The following is a 22,889-nucleotide window of genomic DNA, read 5'->3' on the forward strand; positions in this document are numbered from 1 at the left end:
CCGCCGTGGCGCGTGGGTGTGTGTGGGGCCCGGCCATATGGACCGTGGCGCCTTGTTCTCTATGGTGCCCAGCTATATGGACTGCAGCATATGGTTCTCTATGGGGCCTGGCCATAGGGACCCCAGTGTATGGTTTTCTATGGGGCCCACCTTATGGACCGTGGTGCGTTGTTTTCTGTGGAGCCAGCCGTATGGACCATGATGTGTGGTTCTCTATGGGGCCGGCCGTACGGGCCGCGGTGCGTGGTTCTCTGTGGGGCCTGGCCATATGGACCACAGTTATATGGTTCTCTGTGGGGCCTGCCTTATGGACCGTGGCGTATGGTTCTCTATGGGGCCCAGCCGTATAGACCGCGGCACGTGGGTCTCTCTGGGACCCAGCCGTATGGACTGCAGCGTATGGTTCTCTGTAGGGAATTTGCCCCTCTCTGCAGGGATTGAGCTGGAAACTCGCGTTCCTGGATCCTCCGGGACGCTAGCCCTGCACAGCAGCAGGCATTTCACATCCTCATCAAGGCACGGCTGAATTTTTGTTTGCAATCCCAACTGCCCTGCCTGCCTGACTTTGTGGGTGCTGCCCAGAGCCCCAACTGAGATCGGGGACCCCCTTGTGCCGGGCACGGCACAGCCACATAGCCAGGAACAGACCCTGCCAGGAAGAGCAGGATGTGGAGGAGCAAGGCAGGGGAGAACCCGAGGATTCTCATTTTACGGCGGGGAACGGATGGCTGGCCGCGTTTTCAAAACCACACAAGTGATTTAGACGTACGAGTCCTCCCGGAAGGTCAGCGTGGCCCAGGATGGGCCGTTCTCACCACACCCTGCCACCTGGAAACCAAAGCGGCCCCCCCGTTCAAATCCCCCACCCTCGCGGCCTGCTCCGGGCACTCTGGGCAGAGGTGGATCTAGGGTGAGCAGACAGCAAATGTGAAAAATTGGGACAGGTTGGGGGGGGGTAATAGGAGCCTATATAAGAAAATGCCCCAAATATTGGACTGTCCCTATAAAATCAGGACATCTGGTCACCCCAGGTGGCTCGTTCAGGCGAACATTGGGCTGGAGCCAGAGTTCGAACGAGAGGATGCTGATCTGCGTTTCCCCAGGGTAAATCCATGATAGCGTTGAAAACAGGTATCTCCACCGCTCATAAATTAAACCGAACCCTCCTTTGATGCTGGGATCACTTTCTTTAGCCCCCGCGGAGCAGCTCGGGAGACAGCGAGGCCTTGCGAACGGGAAATCTTGGGCCATTATCGTTTGCAGCCCCGAGGAGAAACCTGGCCCTGCTCTTTTGCTCTCGGGCCTTGGATGGTGCATGGACGGGCCGGGTTCTGAAAGGGTCACTCGCCCTCCGCACCACGTCCACCTTCACGTCAGCGCTGGAGCACGGGCCCCTCCGCGGAGGAGGGACTCAGACCTTGAACAAGCAAAAAGCAAGAGTGGGGAGAAAGGCAGCATGCCCCAGTGGGTAGCGACACTGGCCTGGTAGCCAGGCTGCCAGGTTTCTGCCACTGAACCGCTGCGTGACCTGGAACAAGTCCCTTCCCCTCTATTTCCCTGCCCACCTTTTGTCGGGGCCTGTGCCGACGAGCTCCCCCTCTCCCACTCTGTGTCTCCGCAGCACCCGGCACAACGGGGCCCCCGAGAGGTGCTACCATGGCAGAAATTTGGCTCTGTCCTATTACGGCTTCTTTCCACAACGCTCTTTTGAGGGGGGAAAAATGTAAACACGGCCAAGTGTTTCCACTTCGTTTAATAGCGCGGATTATAAGTAAGCTGCACTTCGCACAACGAATGCAGGAGAGGACAATCACTGTCGGAAGAACCTTTCGAGACAAGTTGAGCTAAGCCGGAGGCATGGAAAAGTAGCAACGTCGATACCAGAATCCTAGCACGAATGTTGCGTAGGGTCACTCTACCGCGAGATAAACGAAGGACTTGTCCAGTAAACCTTTAGGGTCACGTCTCCTGTAGTCGAACAACAGATCTCTCTTGTTAACTTCAAAAAATACACATTAAATGCTGCAGAACGGTAAAAATATGAATCATTTGGGCCTGGATTCAGCTAGGTATTTCCACTCAGGGCTGGACATCGACAGGCTTATGCATCCGCTTCAAATTAAGCGTGGGCTTATGTTCGTTACTGACCTCCGTCGGATATTACTGCACAACTTGAGCTCATGACACAGGACCAGACGGCAAACCCCTCACTCAAATATACACTCGCCAAACAGCTGGTACCTCCAGAGAGACTAGTCACAGCCGGCTAGGACGTGACGCCTTCAGAAGCCCAACGCTGATCGTTTTTGCTGTGACAACAGACGGTCTGAACATTGCCGAGAGCCTGGGCTTTTATTCTGCAGCACTGGGAGAGTCAGGTGCTAATATTGGATGAACCTCACCCCGCCACCGTCCTTGCACAAAGCGGGAGTACTTTCCCGGGAAAGAATATAGCTCGTTTCCGTAACAAAACCCCCAAATAGATGGTATCATTCAAAGTTTGCCATGGGGGTTTTCTGAATTAGCTAAAAGAAAAGCCAGCCGTCCGGACTGTCAGTCGGGTAAGAACCCTGATTGTTCTGGCGGGGAAATAAACTGGGAACGGCTGAATTTCACCCTCGCTGTTTTCAGTCACATCGGCCTTCCGAAATGAGCCAGGAGGGGAGCTTGGGTTTTCCAAAGAGCGCCGGAGGGTCAGGCGTTTGGTTCCCATGGGCTCAAGGTGTTTCCTCAAGGGTGATTTATAATTCATTACCCCGAAACTAGGGACAAGGGAATGGCCGGAGCAAGACTGGTCCAGATTCGCACCCCACTCTCCCTGACACAAAGGTTTGGGGAAAGCCAGCAGGATCGCCTCTCCCCTCGGTGCCCCGCTCCACACTTACCTCACCTGGACGGCTCTTGTTGGGGAGAAGAGAAGCGTCGCCGAGCATCCCGGGACCATGCCACCCATGGCTTTTGCCTCTTCCCCAGCTGTCTCCCACCAGACCGGCACACACCAGCCACTAGCACCCACTGGCCAACACAGCCTTCCACCCGTGGCAGAGAGGGATCCAAACGTCAGCTCAGGTGCTGACCAGCTCCCAGGCTGGAGGCTTATCTGAGTATTTTTGGTGGGGAGGGCAGCCAGGGGACATGGCTTCGAGACCATTTCATCGCGCGTCAGGGTGGCTCATTGTTCCCAGGCGTGGAAGGCAGCAGATTGCTTAATACGCCGCTGCCTGGGTTGCTTTGCTCTCGAAGTGTTTGCTAACTAAAACACCCCTCCGATAGGTAGGAGCGGGGTGCGGGGGAATACAGGCAGCCGCCTCCTCTTTTCTGCTTGCGCTGAATCACTATGGAAACAATCCTGCCGGTGTCTTTCTGGCTACGGAGCCGGGTCCCGAAAGCCCACAGAGAGCGTCAAGAAGGAAGCCGTTGCTTTCCTTGCCCAAAAAACAAAAACCCCAACCAAAAATCAAGGCATGAAACAGTCAATAACCAGGAACCAAGCAGGCTCGGGGTGGGGGGGTCATGAGAGGGGAGTGAATCCACTTTCAATATAAGGCCTGCTGCAAGCATGTGTGGGTGATAGCCCCCTCCATCCCCCACACTGAGCACTTCACGATCACTCTTCTGGCTGGTGCCCAAAGCCCCAGAAGGCTTCCTGAGGCAGGCACCTGACTGGCGGCTGGGGTCGGTCTGCCATGGCCACGAGGGAGGAGCCCACCCGGCTTCCCTCGGGGATCCCTTGCTGCTCTCCCATGCTGCAGCTCCGCTGAGGGCCAAGGAATGAAAAGAGAAAGGGTTACCAGCGTAATACTTCCCAGCCCAGCCGTCCTACGCCGAGTCCTGTACCTTATCCTCGGAGGGTAAACGGATAATCCATCCCTCTCCCCCCCCCGCCCCCATGCCGAGGCAGTATGAAGGCCGCCCGCCCTTTACTTCTGCACAAGGACCCGATTTCCAGAGAATATTTGCTTGTTCTATGAGTCAAGGTGTTAACGGTGGCTTTCATTGCCAACCATTGCCTGGGAGGTGAAAGCCCAGCTGGGTTTGTTCTGCCTCCGACATCATCAGGGGGCAGATTTGCCAAGTGGGACTGACTTGCCAAGTGGGACTGACAATTCTGTATGTGACGTCCGAGGCAGAAAGGGATGCGGCTTGCTCTTTTCAAGCTGCGCTGGCCTGCAGTTCTAAGGGGTGTGAAGGCTTGAGAGCAGGTGAAGTCATCCACAGAGGCGAGAGAGGGCTATATTTACCAAACTACTTGAAAAGCTCGCCAGAGGAATACAATGGGGCATGATTACATCTGGTTGATTCAAAAAAACATTCTTTTTTTGGGGTGGAAAATGCCGATTAATTGAAATTGAAACTTTTTGCTAGGAAAGTTTCAACAAATTTTCCTGTTTTTGAAAAAAAAAATGGGGGGAAAAAAGCTTTGAAATTGTGGAAACCTGCTGTTTTGACATTTTAAAAAGGAAGGTTTGAAGTGACTTTTTAGTTTGAAATTGACGTTAATTTGTCATTGCAAAAAAAAGTTAAAATCAAAATGAAAAATTGCAGAACAATGGAAAGGACAGATTTTGATTGAACCGATCCAAACTGATTTTTTTTTCCCCCGGCTGTTCTGTTCGCAAACATTTTGACTTTTCGTCCTGATTTGGGACAGGGAAAATTGACAAAATCTCAAAGATTCTCACAGGACGGGAAAACCATTTCCCACCCTGCACTAGAGGTAATAAAGATATACAAAATGATAAACAGGAAATAGGGTTGAACCCTTCCATTCATTTATCCATAACACAAGAACGAGGGGTCTGTGCAATTCAACTGGAAGGCAGCAAATTAAAAACCAATCGGAGGAAAAACTTCTCCACACAAGGCACAATTAGCCTGTGTAACTCACTGCCACAATAGCTCATTGAGGACAAGGGCTTGTGGTTGTGCGCAAGATACGGACGTCATTGTTCTGATTTATTCGGCACTGGCAAGGCCTCGGGTGGAATACCGAGTCCAGTTTTGAGCACGACACTTTAAGAAAAATGTGGAGAAATTGGAGAGACCCCAGCCACAAAAAAAGATAAAAACTTTAGAAAACCCGACCTATGAGGAACAGTTCAAAGACCGGGGCCCCTTTAGGCTGAGGGGTGGGGACCAGATAACAATGTTCAAATATGTTATAAAGAGGGATAGTGATCAATTGTTCTCCATGTCCACGGAGAACAGGACAAGAAGGATGTGGCTTAGTTTTCAGCAAAGGAGATTTAGGTTAGATTTTTCGGGAGAACTTTCTGACTCTGAGGATAGTTAAGCCCAGGAATGAGTTCCCTAGGGCGGTTGTGGATTACCCATCCCTGGAGGTTATTAAGAACAGGTTAGACAACTAGCAAAATGGTCCAGCCCAACATTTCTATGATCAGCAGGATTCGGGTGGGTAACAAGAACATGCAGGTGAGACTCATCAGGGTTTCCAGCTAAGCAAGAGGTTTGGAAGGGATATGACTCCTCCGGCTTTAAGGCATGAATTGATCCCTAAGTAATAGTTTAGGAATATGGTTCCCATGGGGTTTCTTGCTCCACCATTGGAAACAGGCTATAAGACTGGCTGGACCATGAATTTCCCCATGTTCTGAGCACGACAACGCTTTTAAATCACCCTCTTTCATCTGAACAAAAACTGAAACGTGTACCTCACACAGTGAACAGGAGAGGTTTAGGGGGAAAAAAACCCCAAGCCCATTCATTCACCCATCTTTGTGACCCACACACCCCACTCACCTGCCCGCTGCCGTTGCGGCTAACAAAAGAGTCCTCTTCACAGAGCCAGGAAGGTCTTGGCTTGGTCAAACGGCTCAGCAGATCTCTTCCGCTTTGCAATTCTTCGGCTAGAGAGACAGCGGCGCCTTCGAGCCCCTCAGAGTTGGCTGGGGATCCGTATCCACCCCATTTCAGCCTCTTCAGCCTGTACAGGGCCATGCACACAGCACAGTGTTTGCAAACCCGTGAATATGCCCCAGAGGCCAGAACTGAGATTGGAGGCCCTGTACAGTAGGACCTTACAAACTGCGCCTCCCACTCCCCCAGTGACAGTTTAATAGATTTCCAACGCCGGGGGGACCATTGTACAACCCAGGCCAGAGACCTGCCCCGAAATATTCCAGAGAGTAGAACTTTTAGGAAAACATCCAATCCTGATTTTAAAATTGACAGCAATGCAGAATCTGCCATGACCCTGGGTCAACGGTTCCAACAGATAGTTACACCCCCTGTTAAAAATGTATGCCTTATATCCAGTCTGAATGTGTCTAGCTTCCGCTGCCAGCCATGGGATCGTGTTCAACCTTTCCCTGCTGGATTGAAGAGCTCGTTATTCAATATTGGTTCCCCCCTTGTAGGTACTTATAGACTGCAATCAAGTCACCCCGAAACTTTAATTAGGTTGGAAGTTGGCCCGGACAAGAAGATTAACACCTGACTTCAAAACACAGGGATTATTTCATTATTACAAACATCCGAGGAGACAATTCCCCGCAGCACAGCACCCCCTAGCACCACACGGGGGGGATCATAGTTAGCCCTGCCTGGCCGGGGAGGGTGCGCCCTGCTGAGCCCCCCGGCCCGCACCCTGTAGCACAGCAGCATATCGCAGCGAGGTCACCAGCATAACCTCCTGACGCATTATAAATTGGGTGGCCACCCCTCCAGAATCGGCCTAGGGTCTCCAGGAATTAAACATTAACCTTGAATTAAAGATGTCATGTGATGAAATCTCCAACCAAAACAGGCAACCCGAATGATAAGGGAAAACTGATGCCCGACCCCTCCAAACGCCCAACCTGGCCAGAGCTGCTTAACTTGCCAGATTTAAAACCCACGGTGATCGAGAGTTAATCAAATCAATTTAATTATAATAATCAAAAGATTAAACGACAGCCTCGAACTCAACAGCAACAAATGCAGCTTGTCAACGGCATGAAGGAGGGTTTGGGATTTCGGACAGAAAGAGATGCAGGCCTCCAAATCTTTTCTGCCCCATCACTTCAGTGGTTCTCAACTTCAGTGACCTGGTTCTGGTCACCCTAGCTCCATAGACGTACGTCTGATTTTGTAAGCACGTCGGTTTGAAGTGAGGTGTAACTTGGGGGTACGCAAGACAAATCGGAGTACAGTAATCTGGAAAGACGGACACCCACTTAGTCAGGAGGTTGCACTGGTTTAACGTATAGCAAGAGACGCCAGGAGCTCAACTGATTCACTTTAAGAAAGGGAAGGTACTCGATCGCAGTCTGTCCCGGAGAACAGAAATTCAGCGCTGCAAAGTGAAGCTAGACAGATCCAGACAAGGCCTTTGAGCTTTATCACTTTACTCGGCCCCCCGCCTTAATGCCATTAGCGTTTCGCTGCATTGACCGACGCTGTGCTGTGCAGAAATAGAGAAACGACACAAATCCCACTCATTCCCCTCCCACAGACACCCGCCCACCTGCCCGATAAATTCAGCTCCATACTGATCAATGCTGCTTTGCCTTTTCTTCAAGTCCTCCAGGTGGTAACAGACCGACATCACACTGCCGTTCGCCGGTCTCTTTCGTTTCGGCTGGCTGCTTCTCCTCCGACACAGCTCCCGAGGAGAGGGGAACGCCTGCGGGATGGCCAGCACGTGCCAGGAGTCTGCATCTGTCTGAACATTGGGCCTGTGGACGGCAGAGCTAGACCTCTACGAGGTAAAGAGAACATATGAATTGCCAGACTGGATAAGACCCCAGTATCCTCTTTTCAGAGGAAGATACAAGAACCCTTCTTTCCCCTTACATTAGGTCTCATGCCGATCTCTAACAGAGATTGGCTCGAACAATGAAACGCGAGGTCTGCTATCCCTCAGCATTAGCTATCATAACTCTGAGTGGTCTTCCCCATATACATGGCCAGCCCCTCTTTGAATCTTGCTGCCTTCTCTGCCTCGGTAACATCCAGTGGCGGGTGTTCCACAGGCTAGCAAGGTATTGTCTGGAAAATGATTTCTTTTGAACCATTTTGAATCTGCAAGGAGGGTGTCCCTAGGCTCTGTGTGATGAAGTGGGACTGTTCTTAATGTTTCCTCTGAATACTGTGTGGGTGCCTCAGTTTCCCCTATGCATTTCTTAAGTCTACAGTGTGCATAAATGGCAGACACTCTGTATCCTGGCAACAAATGGCTGGCTGAGAGTCACGGTAAATCGCAGGAAGTGGGAGTGTCACGAAGTGTGGGGGAGTCAGGGCTCTGCACCCCTCTTCCTGGGACTCACAGTGACTCTCAGCCAGCCAGTAAGACACAAGGTTTATTGGACAATAGGAACGCAGTCTACAGCAGAACTTGTAGGCACAACCAGGACCCCTCAATCAAGTCCTTCTGGGGGTTCAGGGAGCTTAGACCCCAGCTTGGGGTTCCCTGCGTTGCATCCCCCAGCCCAAGACTGAAAACAAACCCTCCCCCAGCAGCTCTCCCCCCACTCCCCCAGCTCCTCCTCCCCTTTGTTCAGTCTCCCTAGGCAGAAGGTGTCATTTCTCCAAACCCCACTCCCGGATCAGGTTACAGCTCAGGGAGCTTCCTTCTCGTCCCCAATGTAACCTCCCTGCAACATTCCCAGGTCAAATCCGCCCTGCTCCCTGCTCCGTCACGGGGTGCAGGGCCCTGACTCCCCCACACTCCATGACGCTCTGTTTGCCAGAAGCTGGGAATGGGCGACAGGGGAAGGATCACTTGATTCCCCGTTCTGTTCATTCTCTCTGGGGCAGCTGGCAATGGACACGGGGCTAGATGGACCTTTGCTCTGACGTTCTTATTTCTTTCTTTCTATTGTGAACAGTGCCAAACTTTTCAGTCTCTCCCCATAGGAGAGTTTTGCCAGGCCTTAACCAATATCATGCCTGGAGCCAGGCAGGAAATGGTTTTCTTGTCTTGTGAGACTTTTTGAGATTTCCCCCCCAAAAATGTTCCCATTCCGCATCAGGATAAAATCGAGACTTTTTGAAATGTTTCACAAAAAAAGGAAAGAAAGAAAGAGAGAGACACCCTGGTCTGAGTCAACCACTGCCATTGGCTCATCCACCTTAAAACCAGGAATCACCCAGAAACCAAAGCTATTAATAAACAATTTAAGTTGTCGGAGTGCCTAAATGCCAGGCAGGCGGGAGTCCCTGCCCCAAGCTAAAAGACATCACAGATGGATGAGACGAAAAAGCAGGTCGTGGTGGGAGGCAGTGTTTTCAGGCCTTTGAGGAGGGACTTTTATGGGCATGGTGACACATGGAGGATCTGTCTTCCAGGGTAGTCAACCAGTGCTCCATGAACGACACTGGCCGGGTTTCCTGAAGTGCTGTAAGGTCTGGTGTACACTGCAGGCCTACATCAGTATCATTCTGTCGCTCAGGGGTATCCACACCAGAACCAAAACCAGAGAGAGACAAAGCAGGCTGCTCCCTAAGTCAGAGACACAACTCACTCCACCTCGGCAGGATGACTACTCAGGACACAGATTGCATGCTGCCCTACAGAAGCCCCTGGCCTGCAAGCAGGACCAGGCAACCCCTTAGGTGTCCGTTTTTACAGTTTTCAATCCACCACCGTTAGCTGAAATCATCCTGCCCCAGCTGAGATCAGGAGATGTGCTCTCAGCTGTCTACCAAACCATAAGTCAGGACTGCTGCTGGCCAAGAGTTTCCTGGTGTGGGGCCACTGCTGGGGCCCCGAAATGGTACCCGAATGTAGGTATACAGGAATATACCCCATCCTTGCCCCCTCCTAATAAGCATGCCGGTTGCAAATCGGCTCTTACCACCAGCTACATCCTCAATCTCACCCCTAATGAGCAAAAAATCAACTCCCCAAAGCCAAGAGCTTTCCTAATTAACAGCCGTCAGTGCTAAGTAGGGAACAATAACGCTTGGAGATGCAGTCAGTGCCCTACAAAGACAATTAATCAATGGAGCAGGGAGAAACACAGCTGACATTTTTAATGTTTTTTTTTAAGGGAGATTTCCTTGTACACCACCTCGCCGCTTTGCAGGTAGGTGGGAGATTTAACCATCATCGGAAATGTCTCAAGGACTCGTAATCATCCTGATTGTTTTGGGGCTTGAAATCCCCTGGCCTGGAGGTCAGACTAGTTCATCTATCGATCCCTTCTGGCTTTAAACTCAGTAAAGCTACGCAGCCACCTGCGGTTTCCCAGCTCAACCCTCACCCTGGGTTCTGTCAACCCCCGCTTTGTGCCAGTGTCCACCCCCAACCTCTTTTGTCCGTCTTCTCTGTTATGGAGGCACCACATCGCTACAGTTAAGGTGAGTTTTGCACTTTGAACTGGGATCTGATCTTTTTTATTATGTCTGCAACAAGCAGCTATGCCATGCATCTGAGGAAGTGGGTATTCACCCACGAAAGCTCATGCTCCAAAATGTCTGTTAGTCTATAAGGTGCCACAGGATTCTTTGCTGCTTATGCCCTGCCTAAAATTCCAGCCCTTATTCTTCCAGGGAAGTGGTTGAAGATTTTCTGTTAATTAGTTTAGGAGTTAACAATTAATTAAAACAATGTCCTTTCAGCAATGTAAGCAGCTTGTCTCAGACTCCCTTTCGTGTGTCCCTAATGATCTCGTAGGACACGGGCAGAGTTACGGCACCGCTCAGGGAAACCGTCGTTGTGCGTTCACGCTGTCAGCTGCCTGCACAATGCTGTGTTCACACTCGTGGCTCTTGCTCGTGTTCGCGGCGGTGCACTCTGGGCAGCTATCCCACAGCGCATCTCTTCCTCTTCTGCCAATAAGAGTTGTGGGAGGGTGGAGGGGGTCGTGGGGCATCCTGGGTCCTGTCCCAATGCCCCGTGATGCATTGCTTCGCATCCCAGCAATCCCTGTGCTTCCGTCTGCATTTGGCGCCATCTTTCAACCGTTCGTGTACTGCGCGCGCTGCCTCTTCGGGCTGCAAGACTGGATCGCGCCCTGTTGACCAATATGCTGCTCGCTCTGACCAACATGTCACAAGTGGCAGAGGAGTTATTCCTTAAACTGCAAAGGCAAGAGGACTGCGACATTGATCTCGCCACACGTAGTAGCTACGACACGAGATTGCTTGTGGCATTCACGAAGGTGCTGACCAGGGCCGAATTTAGGAAGTGCAGGGCCCAATTCAAACAGTTTCGACGGGACCTCGGCAGGGATGACTTTAAAAAAAAAACAACACATGTAAAAAAACATGTGGGGCTTGTACTCACCGGTCGGTGCTCTGAGTCTTCGGCAGCACTTCCGCAGGGGGTCCTTCACTTGCTCCAGGTCTTCGGTGGCACTGAAGGACCCGCTGCTGAAGTGCCACTGAATGCCCAGAGCAAGCGAAGGACCCGCTGCCAAAGTGCTGCCGAAGACCCAGAGCGAGCGAAGGACCCGCGCCGAAGTGCTGCCAAAGACCCAGAGCGAGCGAAGGACCCGCGCCGAAGTGCTGCCAAAGACCCAGAGCGCCGCCAGGTGAGTAAAAAGGCGCCTCTAGCCAGAGAAGGGATTCTCACTGGGTGTGGGGCCCTCTTAGGCGCGGGACCCAATTCGGGGGAATTGGTGGAATAGGCCTGAAGCCGGCCCCGGTGCTGACCACCATGGAACGCCACGTTTGGGCTCGGGAAACAAGCACAGAGTGGTGGGATCACATCATCACACACGTCTAGGATGACGAGAAGTGGCTGCAGAACTTTCGCATTTATGGGACTGTGTGATGAGCTCGCCCCAGCCCTGCGGTGCAAGGACACGAGAATGAGAGCTGCCCTGTCACTGCAGATTGAACTGTGGAAGCTGGCTACTCCAGACTGCTACCGATTGGTCGCTAACCAGTTCGGAGTGGGAAAGTCGACCGTTGGAGTCGTGTTGACGGACGTGTGCAGGGCCATTAATTGCATCCTGCTCCGAAAGACCGTGACTCTGGGCAACGTGCGTGACATTGTGGCTGGCTTTCACAAATGGGCTTCCCTAACTGCAGAGGCGTGATAGATGGGACGCACGTTCCAATTCTGGCACCAGACCACCTTGCCACCGAGTACATTCATCGCAAGGGGGATTTCTCAATGGTTCTCCAGGCGCTTGTGGATCACCATTGGCGTTTCACAGACTATTAATGCAGGCTGGTCTGGAAAGGTGCATGACGCACATATCTTTCAGAACACCGGCCTGTTTGGAAGATACAAGCAGGGACTTTCTTGCCGGACAAGAAGATCACCGTAGGGGAAGTTGAAATGTCCATTGTGATCCTGGGAGACCCCACCTACTCCTTAACGCCATGGCTTATGAAGCCATACATGGAGCACCTTGACAGCAGCAAGGAGGGGTTCAACAACAGGCTGAGCAAGTGCAGAATGACTGTTGAGTGTGCTTTTGGCCGTTTAAAGGCCTGCTGGCGCTGCCTATATAGGAGGCTGGACCTGGCCGACGACAATATTCCTATGCTTATAGCCGCGTGCTGTATGCCCCATAATATTTGTGAAGGGAAGGGTGAGAGCTTCACTCAGGGCTGGACCACTGAAGCTCAGCGCCTGGAGGCTGAGTTTTAACAGGGCTATTAGAGGGGCACAGCGCAGGGCCATAAGGATCACGGATGCCTTGAGGCAGCAATTTCAAGCTGAAAGCCACTCTTTTTTTTTGTGTATGCTTGGGAGTGCAGTGCTTGTAATGCTGGGAGGTGACTGACTGGTGCAGACGATGCACTATGAAGGTTTAAGAAAATTACCCGTTGCTTTGCAGGGCTCTTTTTGCTTTCAATTAATGGAATAAAGATGCTTTCAAACCAACACAATTATTTTATTAAAAAACAACAACCAGAGAGAGACAAACAAAAAAAACCCATCAGCACTGAGTGGGATGGGGGAAGGGAAGGTCTCAGGAGGAAGTGGTGTCCCAGGACGGTTAAAGATTTGTGTATCTCCAGGTATCCTCTGGAGCACCGTGCAGCGGGGACTGTACTTCAGCAGGGCTAACCGGCACCGTGCACCGGGTATTGGGAGTCCGCAGTGTTGGCAGGACTGGAATGCAGCGGGTACAGCCAGGAGGTTGACGAGTGTGTGTTGGTGGTGTCTGGGGGGCGCATGGGAAAGAGTTTTGCGACAGCGGCTGCAGGGACGGGCAGGCGCGGAGCGCTTGTTTTGCAGTGCTAGGATCGCGTGGAGCATGTCCGCTTGGCGCCCCATAACGTTTAAGATCTGCTCCGTGGCTTCGTTCTGGCATGCTGCGTTCTCCTTTTGGTCCCTCTTCTCACTGTCTCACCCCTCCTTCGATTCCTGTGTCTCGGCGGCGGAGTGCATGATAACCTCACGCAGAAAGTCCTCCTTAGTTCTCCATGGCCACTTGCTAATTCTGCGCAGCCGTTCAGCCGGCGATAACACAAGAGGGAGGCTGGGCTCCCAAGGTCAGATCTGCGAAGACAAAATGCGACATTTGACAGGAGCAGTGTTGTTTGCAACGCAGAGACCACTGATTTAAAACACAGCCACTAGTCACACACCTGTCACTAACTGCCTGACCCCAAGCAAGCACACACGAGCCACAAGACCCAGGGCCGGCTCCAGGGTTTTTGCCACCCCAAGTGGCGGGAAAAAAAAACAAAAAAGCTGTGATCATGATCAGCGGCAGCTCCACCGCGCCACTTTCTTATTCGGCGGCAATTCGGCGGCAGGTCCTTCCCTCTGAGAGGGACCAAGGGACCCACCGCCGAAGAGCCCGACATGCCACTCCTTCCCCTTGGCCGCCCCAAGCACCCGCTTGCTGAGCTGGTGCCTGGAGCTGGCCCTCACAAGCCCCCCAGAATGGTGAGTAACCGCAGGGGCGGAGGAAATCAGTGTTTCAGGACCGTACTGTATACTGGACACATGGCTCTCGGGGAGAACCAGCACTCTGTGTGTGTGTGTGTGTGTGAGCCGATAATCATTCCTGTCCCCGCATTTTCCACAGGCTGTGTTCATTATGGCAGATATCGCACTGCTGAGGGTGAGCAGGGACTCAAGAGAGGGTCTTCTCCAAGACTCCACCGCTCAGACTAGGCATAGGGTGGTACATGCATCATACAGACACAAGCCTGCTTTCTGCAACCCTCCTGCCCCCAGCGACTCACTTCAGCGATTCCCAAAAAAGAAAGTCACTTACCAGGGGCCTCCTCTCCTGTTTGCGCTTTGCCAAGCTCCGACAGCTGTGACTGGCTAGGTGCCTCCGGGGTAGAGAAGAGGTCCTGGCTGCATGCATCTCTGACCTCCGACTCATCCTCTGCCTCTGGGTCCCCCTCCGTATCCTTGTCCGAGATTTCCTCCTCCTAGTTCGGTCCACTCTGGACTGGCACGGGAGCCACCGAAGTCTTTCACAGTGGAGGTGGGGTCGCCGCTGAGTAGCACGTCCAGCTCTTTGTAGAACCGGCAGCTCGTGGGCGCAGCACCGGAGCGGCGGTTGGCCTCCCGTGCCTCGTGGTCGGTGTTCCGCGGCGCCTCCACTTTGACCCTGCGCTGCTGTGTGTCCCGGTCATGGCCCCGTTCTGTATCCACCGTGAAACCTGTCCGTGGTTGTTATAATTCCTACGGCGGGAGCGCAGCTGGGACTGGACAGCCTCCTCTCCCCAAATGCCAATGAGTTCCGGCAGCTCAGCATTGCTCCAAGCGGGGGATCGCCTGGCGCACGGAGCAGGCGTGGTCACCTGGAAAGATGCGCTGAGACCAGTGCATGCGTCACCGAGCAAGCAGACACGTGCCGGTGTGGACAAGGCCTTAGCAACAGAATAACACCGAGTCTTCCCATGTCGTTAAACCGGGTGGAAATCACATGCACAGGCTACTATTGAAGACACTGTTGAAAGATTATCAGTCACTTCGACTGTCATTTAGACTGTAAACTTTTTGAGGCCGGGTGTTTGCATACTGCCCAACACAATGGGACCGGGATCTCACAATGGGGGAACCCGATCTCAGTTGAGGGGTCCATAGTTGGTACAGTACTAGAAATAAAAATGATCTTCTGGGCTGGAGCATACACACACGCACCCCAAAAAGCTCCAGCAAACTCTCTCCAATTGCACCTTTTCTGCCAATCCTTCCTGTCCCCCTCCGCCACCCACAAATCCAGAGATCCCCAAAACCATCACGGTGCCCGGCATCACCAAGCGGACGTTCTTCAGAAGGAACAGGGCGTGGGGGGTGGAATCTTTGCCCACCCAAACGATGGAAAGCGATTACCATATGTATAACTTCACATCGTTAATCGCGGGGCACGTCGTGTGCGAATGCGGTTACCGCACTGACTGATGAGTGGGACGGTGGGGGAGATGGACGTCCTTTCTGGGGGTGGGGGGTGGCTGGAGAGAGAAAGCAGCAAAGAGTGGAGAAGAATCGGGAGCCTGAGTGAAGGTCCGTTTGCGCAGATCAGTGTTAGCTTCTGCATCACTTCTCAGACTGACAGCTACACAGTCAGGTATTATTTTTAATGGTGCCTGCCGGAAATAGATTTTATGCACGCTCAGGGACCTGCAGGAGGCCAGTAATTGGCATGCAAGGTAACGTGAGTAATATTTTGAAAGAGAAGGGAATCGGGGGGCAGGGCTGGGTGAGGCCATAAAAATTTTGAGCAGCGAATATTTCATCGTCCTGGTAGCAAGAACCAGGAAGGGGGAACCAGGGAGCGGATGCCCGCAATGGGGATTCTCCCACAACGCTTTGAGGAAATGAGCCAGATTTGAGCTCAGTTCCATGGGGGTAAATCTGGAGTGACTCCACTGAAGTTGCTCTGGATTGACACCCGTGTAAACGCGATTAGAAGCTGGCCCGGCTCGGATCTCAGCTGGGGTCTGTGTGGCACGACAGGGCTGTCATTTCAATTGAAGCAGGTGTGTGAGGAGCGCTCCAGTCAGGTAAGTAATCCATGACTGCACTCAACGGGCCATGGAGCTGGGAGCAAATTAGGTTTGCCAAAAGCTTTCCCAATCAGGATCAATTCCATTTGCATGTCCTTGTTTTTACACGGTATGTTAGTTCCACCGGCGTTGAGCGAATCATTAAAACACCCTCGTGCCTATGTGACAACGTACCAGCAGGGGTGAGGTTTCCCTGTATTCTTCCATCCAGCGCGGGCTGAAAGAGAAATAAATGTCGTTTCAGCTGCGCATTAGCTGTTTCTTCACGGTTCCTAGAAGATGTTCGTTAGCAACTTGGAGAGAAAACAGATGCATTAGCCGCCGCCACCCGATGGAAAACATAACCGGAGGGTTTGGATAAAAGCGGCCACTCAGATCTTGGCATACGCTTTTCCAGCACCCACTGCGATGAATTCCATCGTCTGTGTAACTCAGGGGTGCCCAAATGTCGCAAAAGCAACAACACACCGCCCGGTGCTTAATTTGCATTGAATTTGCATAACTTCTAGGCCATTATGCTAATAACACCAAACCTGGGAACAAATGGGAGAAGCATGAATATACATGGCTTACAGGGAACAATATTCTAGGGATGGAGTGATGGGAAGCTGTCTGGAGAGAGACGGTCTTTTTGTTCTGTGGTCGTGTAGCGCCCAGCACACCTGTCCGTGGCTAAGGCTCACAAGCACCCCTGCAACACAGCTAATAAACAACACATTTTCCTGTGTGTCATTGTTTCTAATACAACGACGATGAAATGCCCCAGCCGAAGTCAGGGCCCCACTGGGCTGGGTGCTGTACATACACAGAGCCAGAGGCACTCCCTACCCTTGAAAGATTACAGGCTATCTGGGCAACGGAGAAGGGTTGGGAGGGGAAACTGAGGCACAGTGAGTAGCAGTAACTTGCAGTGGCAGAGCTGAGGCAGAAACCAGGCCAGGCTGATGGGAGTGGGGAAAGGAGGGACAACTACAATGGGGCACCCAGCTCAGGGGACACCCCCCCAAAAATCATCTGTAACATCTGTGTAAACAAAGTGAAATGGGAGAGAGGCCTCAAATTTCTTTTTACAGGCCTGAGCATCAGCCACCTGCCTGCACAGTTTCCATTCCCCGGGGTGAGATGGTGCTTATCCAACGAGCAAGGCCAATTAGCCCCCAAAGGTTTAAACTGAAGAGAGCTGCGTCGTTTCAAAACCACCCAGCAGGGAAGCTATTGTTAGAATCCGCCCCGGCGCTGCGTATCATAGCGAGGTGCGGGCATGAAAAGGGTTATGTAACGGGGTCAAAGCCGCACGGAGTCGAGCTCTCACCGGGATATAATAAGGCTGAGTGGAGGGATGGAAAAAGCTGGCTGAGGCGTAGGAAGAGCCGCGTTCCCTACCTTGGCCGCTGGCTATGCCCGCTCCAGAATTCATCCGCGTTGTAAGATGGGCCTCGCTGATGGGTGGGGAGCTCCGTGGTGTCGGCTTTTGGTTCATATCGGCTGACCATCTTGGACTGCCTAGAAGCCAGCCAGCCAGCAGGCATGTCAAACAGAACCGGGTCTCAATGCATTTATCACCGGGGGCCGGATACGCGGCCCGCAAAGCGTGACCTGTGGTTGAGAACCCCACCTAGTCCCTGCCCCATAAACCCCTAGGCTCACTTGAGAACCGGTGAAATAGCAGCCAACAGGGGAAGAGAAAAGGAGAAACTCTCAATATATTTAAAGAAATCCCAAATAACTCTTTACCTGTGCTACTCATCAAGATCCAGCCATCAATCCCCATACACCTCTGCCGTGCCACCCCCATATGTATCTATTCCTACCCATCCACCCCATGGGAACCCCTCTGACTAGCCTTCTCCATATGCGTCTATTCGTACCTATCCGCCCGCCTGCGGAGATGAGGCAGGCAGACAGGCGGATAACGCACACGCTGAAGGACCTTGGGGAGATGGGACCCAGAGTTTCCAGCACTCGAGAGTCAGGATTATTTACAGCTATAAAGCACGGAAAGGAGAGGTGCATTGCAGCTTGCTTTTGTTCCAGCTCTCTCGCTAATGCAACAGGAGTTTCTTCCCCTTCTGCGCTGTGAGAAAATTAACCTCATGCTATTTCCTCCCTCCTGTTTCCTCCGCCCGTGCCAAGCTAGGCCCAACTCCGTTTACAGACAGAAGACTCTTAAAAAGGCAGCAACCGGACCCTGAAATCGGTCTGCCTTTGCCAACAGCCAAACATGGCATTGTCGCAGAGGGGAAATAATTAAGCGGATAATAATGATGGTGATTAACGACCCAGGTTCTTTCCTGCCCGAGCGGCAATGCTAACGCACACATCCCTAATTAACACAAATGGAAAGGAGATGGCACAGAATAACACACAAGCAGTATCAAGTCCATGTCTGACAATTTGGAGGCAATCTCGGTGCCTCAGTTTCCCCAGGGGGGGAAAATACCTCCCTCAGAGTGCAGTGGTGAGGATTAACTGGTTCATGCTTGTCCAGTGCCTTGAGATTCTTACAGGCTGATGAACTTGTCCAGGAGAAGCTGCAACTTCTTCAATCAAACGGAGAAAGACACCCCAAGAAGCAACGGCTAGGGGCCATTTCTTGTCTACACTAGGAAAGGTTTGCCAATGTAGCTACACTGGCAAACTCGCTTAGGGTACGTGCGTCTTAGGGTGGCAAAAACCTTCCCCTGTACTGTGACAGCAAAAGTTTTCTAGAGTGGACCTGGCCTGGGAGTTAAATTCAGACCAATTAAAATTAGGAACAAGGCAGAAATGTGATTAACCATTGGAGAAAACTCCCCAGGGCAGGGGGTGGATTCTCTGTCTCTTGAGATGCTTCAGTTATTAGGCTCAATCCAGAGGTTGAATTCTGCCCACTGTGTGAAACAGGAGGGTCCAATGGGTCCCTCCCTTCTGGCCTTTGAATCTATGAACCGTCTACTGCTGGATAAAAGCAAACACGCAGGTTATTAAGCCAGGCGGAGGAAGAAATTTTAAAAGCCGACCTGTAGCTAAACAGAGGTGCAATATCACCCACCCACCCCAAGTACAAAGGTACGGCAGTGGCGTGAAGCCGAGAAGATAACGATACTTGGAAAACGTGCCTTTGTCGTGCTATTTCTTTGCTTCCGGTATTGTGGGGATCATTAAGTTTAATAATGTTAAATGATGAAACGAGAGCTTTTACACGGTGGCGACGGCAAACCCTGGCTCACGTTGCCCGGTCACTCATTGTTCTTGAATGCGAGTTACGCAGGCGGCTCGCACTAGTCCATGAGCTGACAAATTAAGTCCACGCCCTTTGCACAAGCGTCTCCTAGCACGGCTTACACACGCAAGTATTCTTCCACTGCTGGAGGGGGATGGGGACGACGGGCCCGCTTGCTGGAGTATGAGGAACGGAGCTGGAGGAAGAGGGTCAGGTTTCGGGGGGGGACCCATTTGGGAGGGACCCCAAGAGTTCATAAAGACAAGCTGGGTCTAAGGCCTAACATGCAAACTCTGGAGTCTCGTTTAAAAGTGGCGGCTCACTACTTTATACTGGAATTGGAAAAGGTTCAGGAAAGGGCAACCAAAATGATGAGGGGTTTGGAACGGCTTCCGTATGAGGAGAGATTAATCAGACTGGGATTGTTCAGCTTGAAACCGAGACGACTAAGGGGGGATATGATGGAGGTCTATAAAATCATGACTGATGTGGAGAAAGCAAATTAGGAAGTGTTGTTTACTCCTCCTTGTAACACAAGAACTAGGGGTCACCCAATGAAATGAACAGGCATCAGGTTTAAAACAAACAGCAGGAAGTATTTCTGCACCCAATGCACTGTTAACTTGTGGAACTCCTCACCGCAGGATGTTGTGAAAGCCAAGACTATAACAGGGTTCAAAAAACAACTAGACCAGCAAAAAACAGGTGCTTAGTAAAGTTGTGTGTCTAGCCAAAAAACTCAATGAATCTACGCTGGAAGCTAGAAGGCGATCTTTTTAAAAGTGCTTGGATGCACCTACCCAAAGTGTTAATGAAATTCAGGAGTCAGGCCTAAAAATAATGATATTGGCTTAAAAATCATGAGATTTTAAAAGTCTGTTAATAAGCATTAGGACTTATCTGATGTCTGATTTTTGTTTTTTTGGACCCTTTAGGTCTCACATTTTTCAGCTGTTTTCTGCAACCATTAGGACCAGAAATTGAGCTCCCTTAAAAATTGTAAAAAATTAAAGCTGAGCTTTGTATGTTATAACATGACTCCAGGAAGTGGGGCTTTAAGAGAAATATCAACTATTGTGAGACTCATGATAATATCCTGGGAACTGATGATGCTGAAAGGGGGTGGGATTTCATAGCACTGACTTCCCTGTATTTCAGTACGCTGTACAGTAAAAAACAAAACTTCTTTCCCGACTCAACTCATCTCTGCCACCTGGTGGAAATATTTCCCAGTGATGGTCAGAACAACTTTTTTTTCTTAAATACTTCCTCTTCATCTGCCCAGATACTAGACAGACACATATTTGTCTAGATAGACAGAGCTGCAGGACACAGAGAGAAAGAGAGGGGTGTGTCTAGAGACCGACAGACAGATCCATCTATCCTCCCATCCCCAGATACATCTACTGATTGATCCCTCTAGCCGTTCCTTCTGTCCATACATTTCTCTCTCTCTCCATCTCCATATCTATCCATTCATCCCTCACATCATCTATCAGCCATCCCCATCCACCCCCTCTATCTATCTATCTATCCATCTATCTATCCCCATCCACCCCCTCTATCCATCTATCTATCCCCATCCACCCCCTCTATCTATCTATCCCCATCCACCCCCTCTATCTATCTATCTATCCCCATCCACCCCCCTATCTATCCACCCTCTCTATCTATCCCCATCCACCCCCTCTATCTATCTATCTATCTATCTATCTATCTATCTATCTATCTATCTATCTATCTATCTATCTATCTATCCATCTATCTATCCCCATCCACCCCCTCTATCTATCCATCTATCTATCCCCACCCCCCCACTATCTATCTATCTATCCCCATCCACCCCCCTATCTATCCACCCTCTCTATCTATCCCCATCCACCCCCTCTATCTATCTATCTATCTATCTATCTATCTATCTATCTATCTATCTATCTATCTATCCATTCATCTATCCCCATCCACCTCCTCTATCTATCTATTTATCCCCATCCACCTCCTCTATCTATCCCCATCCACCCCCTCAATCTATCCACTCTCTCTATCTATCCCAATCCACTCCTCTATCTATCTATCTATCTATCTATCTATCTATCTATCTATCTATCTATCTATCTATCTATCCCCATCAACCCCCTCTATCTATCCATCCATCTATCCCCATCCACCCCGTCTATCTATCCCCATCCACCACCTCTATCTATCCACCCTCTTTATCTATCCCCCTCCACCCCTTCTATCTATCCACCCCCTCTATCTATCTATTCATCTATCCCCATCCACCCCCTCTATCTATCCCCATCCACCCCCTCTATCTATCTATCTATCTATCTATCTATCTATCTATCTATCTATCTATCTATCCCCATCCACCCCCTCTATCTATCTATCTATCCCCATCCACCCCCTCTATCTATCCCCATCCACCCCCTCTATCTATCCACCCCCTCTATCTATCTATCCATCCATCCCCATCCACCCCCTATCTATCCATCCATCCCCATCCACCCACCTATCTATCCATCTATCTATCCCCATCCACCCCCTCTATCTATCCACCCCATCTATCCACCCCCTCTATCTATCTATCTATCCCATGACTTTGAGAGCAAACACACAAAACTCACTTGAAAAGCCAGGTTTCCCCATTTAAAAGGATTGTGATACAAACGATTCCCTCTGAATTTAACCTGTTTTGTGGCAATTAGTTAACGTACGTAGCAAATGGGACGAGAGGCGTGCAGGTCTCCTCCTCCATGCCTGGCCGCTGCTGCGATGGTCCCCAGGGTTTTCCTTGATCTCCCCAGTAGTGAGGGCCCCCTGCCACCGTGCTGGGGGGGTCCCCTTAATCCTGCAAGGTGCAAACCAATAACACAGCGTCACATGTAACTCAGGGCCGGCCATGCTCCCTGGCACCACCCTGCCATGCCCCTGTAATGACCCTTCCTTTGTGGGTATCAGAGTTTCACCCATCCATACACCCCTGATATAATACCCGCTGACCAGCCTGTGCCACCCCACAGACCGTCCCCGGCTCCTCTCCCCACACAGCGGCCCGGAGAAGGGGGATCCATTGCACCCAGGTCCTTTTATGTCTCTTCCTCCATGGTACCCTCGCCCCCTTAACAGCCCTTCCACGGTACCCCTCGCCCCATCAATACCCCCTCCACAGTACCCCTCACCCCATTAATACCCCTTCCATGGTAACCCCTCACCCCATTAATACCCCCTCCATGGTAACCCCTCACCCCATTAATACATCTTCTGCAGTACCCCTTGCCCCATTAATACCCCTTCCATGGTAACCCCTCACCCCATTAATACCCCCTCCATGGTAACCCCTCACCCCATTAATATATCTTCTGCAGTACCCCTTGCCCCATTAATACCCTCTCCATGGCACCCTCGCCCCCTTAACAGCCCTTCCATGGTAACACTTCACCCTATTAATACCCCTTCCATGGTAACTCCCCACCCCATTAATACCCCTTCCATGGTAACCCCTCACCCCATTAATACCCCCTCCATGGTAACCCCTCACCCCGTTAATATATCTTCTGCAGTACCCCTTGCCCCATTAATACCCTCTCCATGGCACCCTCGCCCCCTTAACAGCCCTTCCATGGTAACACCTCACCCTATTAATACCCCTTCCATGGTAACTCCCCACCCCATTAATACCCCTTCCATGGTAACCCCTCACCCCATTAATACCCCCTCCATGGCACCCTCGCCCCCTTAACAGCCCTTCCATGGTAACACCTCACCCCATTAATACGTCTTCTGCAGTACCCCTCGCCCCATCAAT

General features: G+C 51.3%; 1 protein-coding gene across 1 annotated transcript; it reads right to left on the reverse strand.

Moving 5' to 3' along the window:
* Positions 1–1,764: 1,764 nt before the first annotated feature.
* INCA1 (inhibitor of CDK, cyclin A1 interacting protein 1) lies at positions 1,765–21,929 on the reverse strand. The gene is made up of 7 exons (XM_030546953.1): positions 21,799–21,929; positions 17,263–17,382; positions 16,054–16,096; positions 7,491–7,699; positions 5,761–5,944; positions 2,886–3,757; positions 1,765–1,968 (listed from the first exon to the last, which is right to left on the reverse strand). The coding sequence occupies exons 1-6, from the start codon at positions 21,837–21,839 to the stop codon at positions 3,608–3,610; spliced, it is 747 nt and encodes a 248-aa protein (XP_030402813.1). The 5' UTR covers positions 21,840–21,929; the 3' UTR covers positions 1,765–1,968; positions 2,886–3,607.
* Positions 21,930–22,889: the final 960 nt, after the last annotated feature.

Source organism: Gopherus evgoodei, unplaced genomic scaffold, assembly GCF_007399415.2.
Source record: "Gopherus evgoodei ecotype Sinaloan lineage unplaced genomic scaffold, rGopEvg1_v1.p scaffold_51_arrow_ctg1, whole genome shotgun sequence".
Classification (NCBI taxonomy): domain Eukaryota; kingdom Metazoa; phylum Chordata; order Testudines; family Testudinidae; genus Gopherus; species Gopherus evgoodei.

Bases quoted from the DNA above. Each gene is read 5' to 3' on its own strand.
- INCA1 (XM_030546953.1), bottom strand. From the start codon at position 21,839: ATGGAGGAGGAGACCTGCACGCCTCTCGTCCCATTTGCTAC. The intron at 17,383-21,798 runs GTACGTTAACTA...GCTGGCTTCTAG, and splicing joins CCTCTCGTCCCATTTGCTAC to GCAGTCCAAGATGGTCAGCC. The intron at 3,758-5,760 runs GTGAGTGGGGTG...CTTGGCCCTCAG, and splicing joins GCCGCAACGGCAGCGGGCAG to CGGAGCTGCAGCATGGGAGA.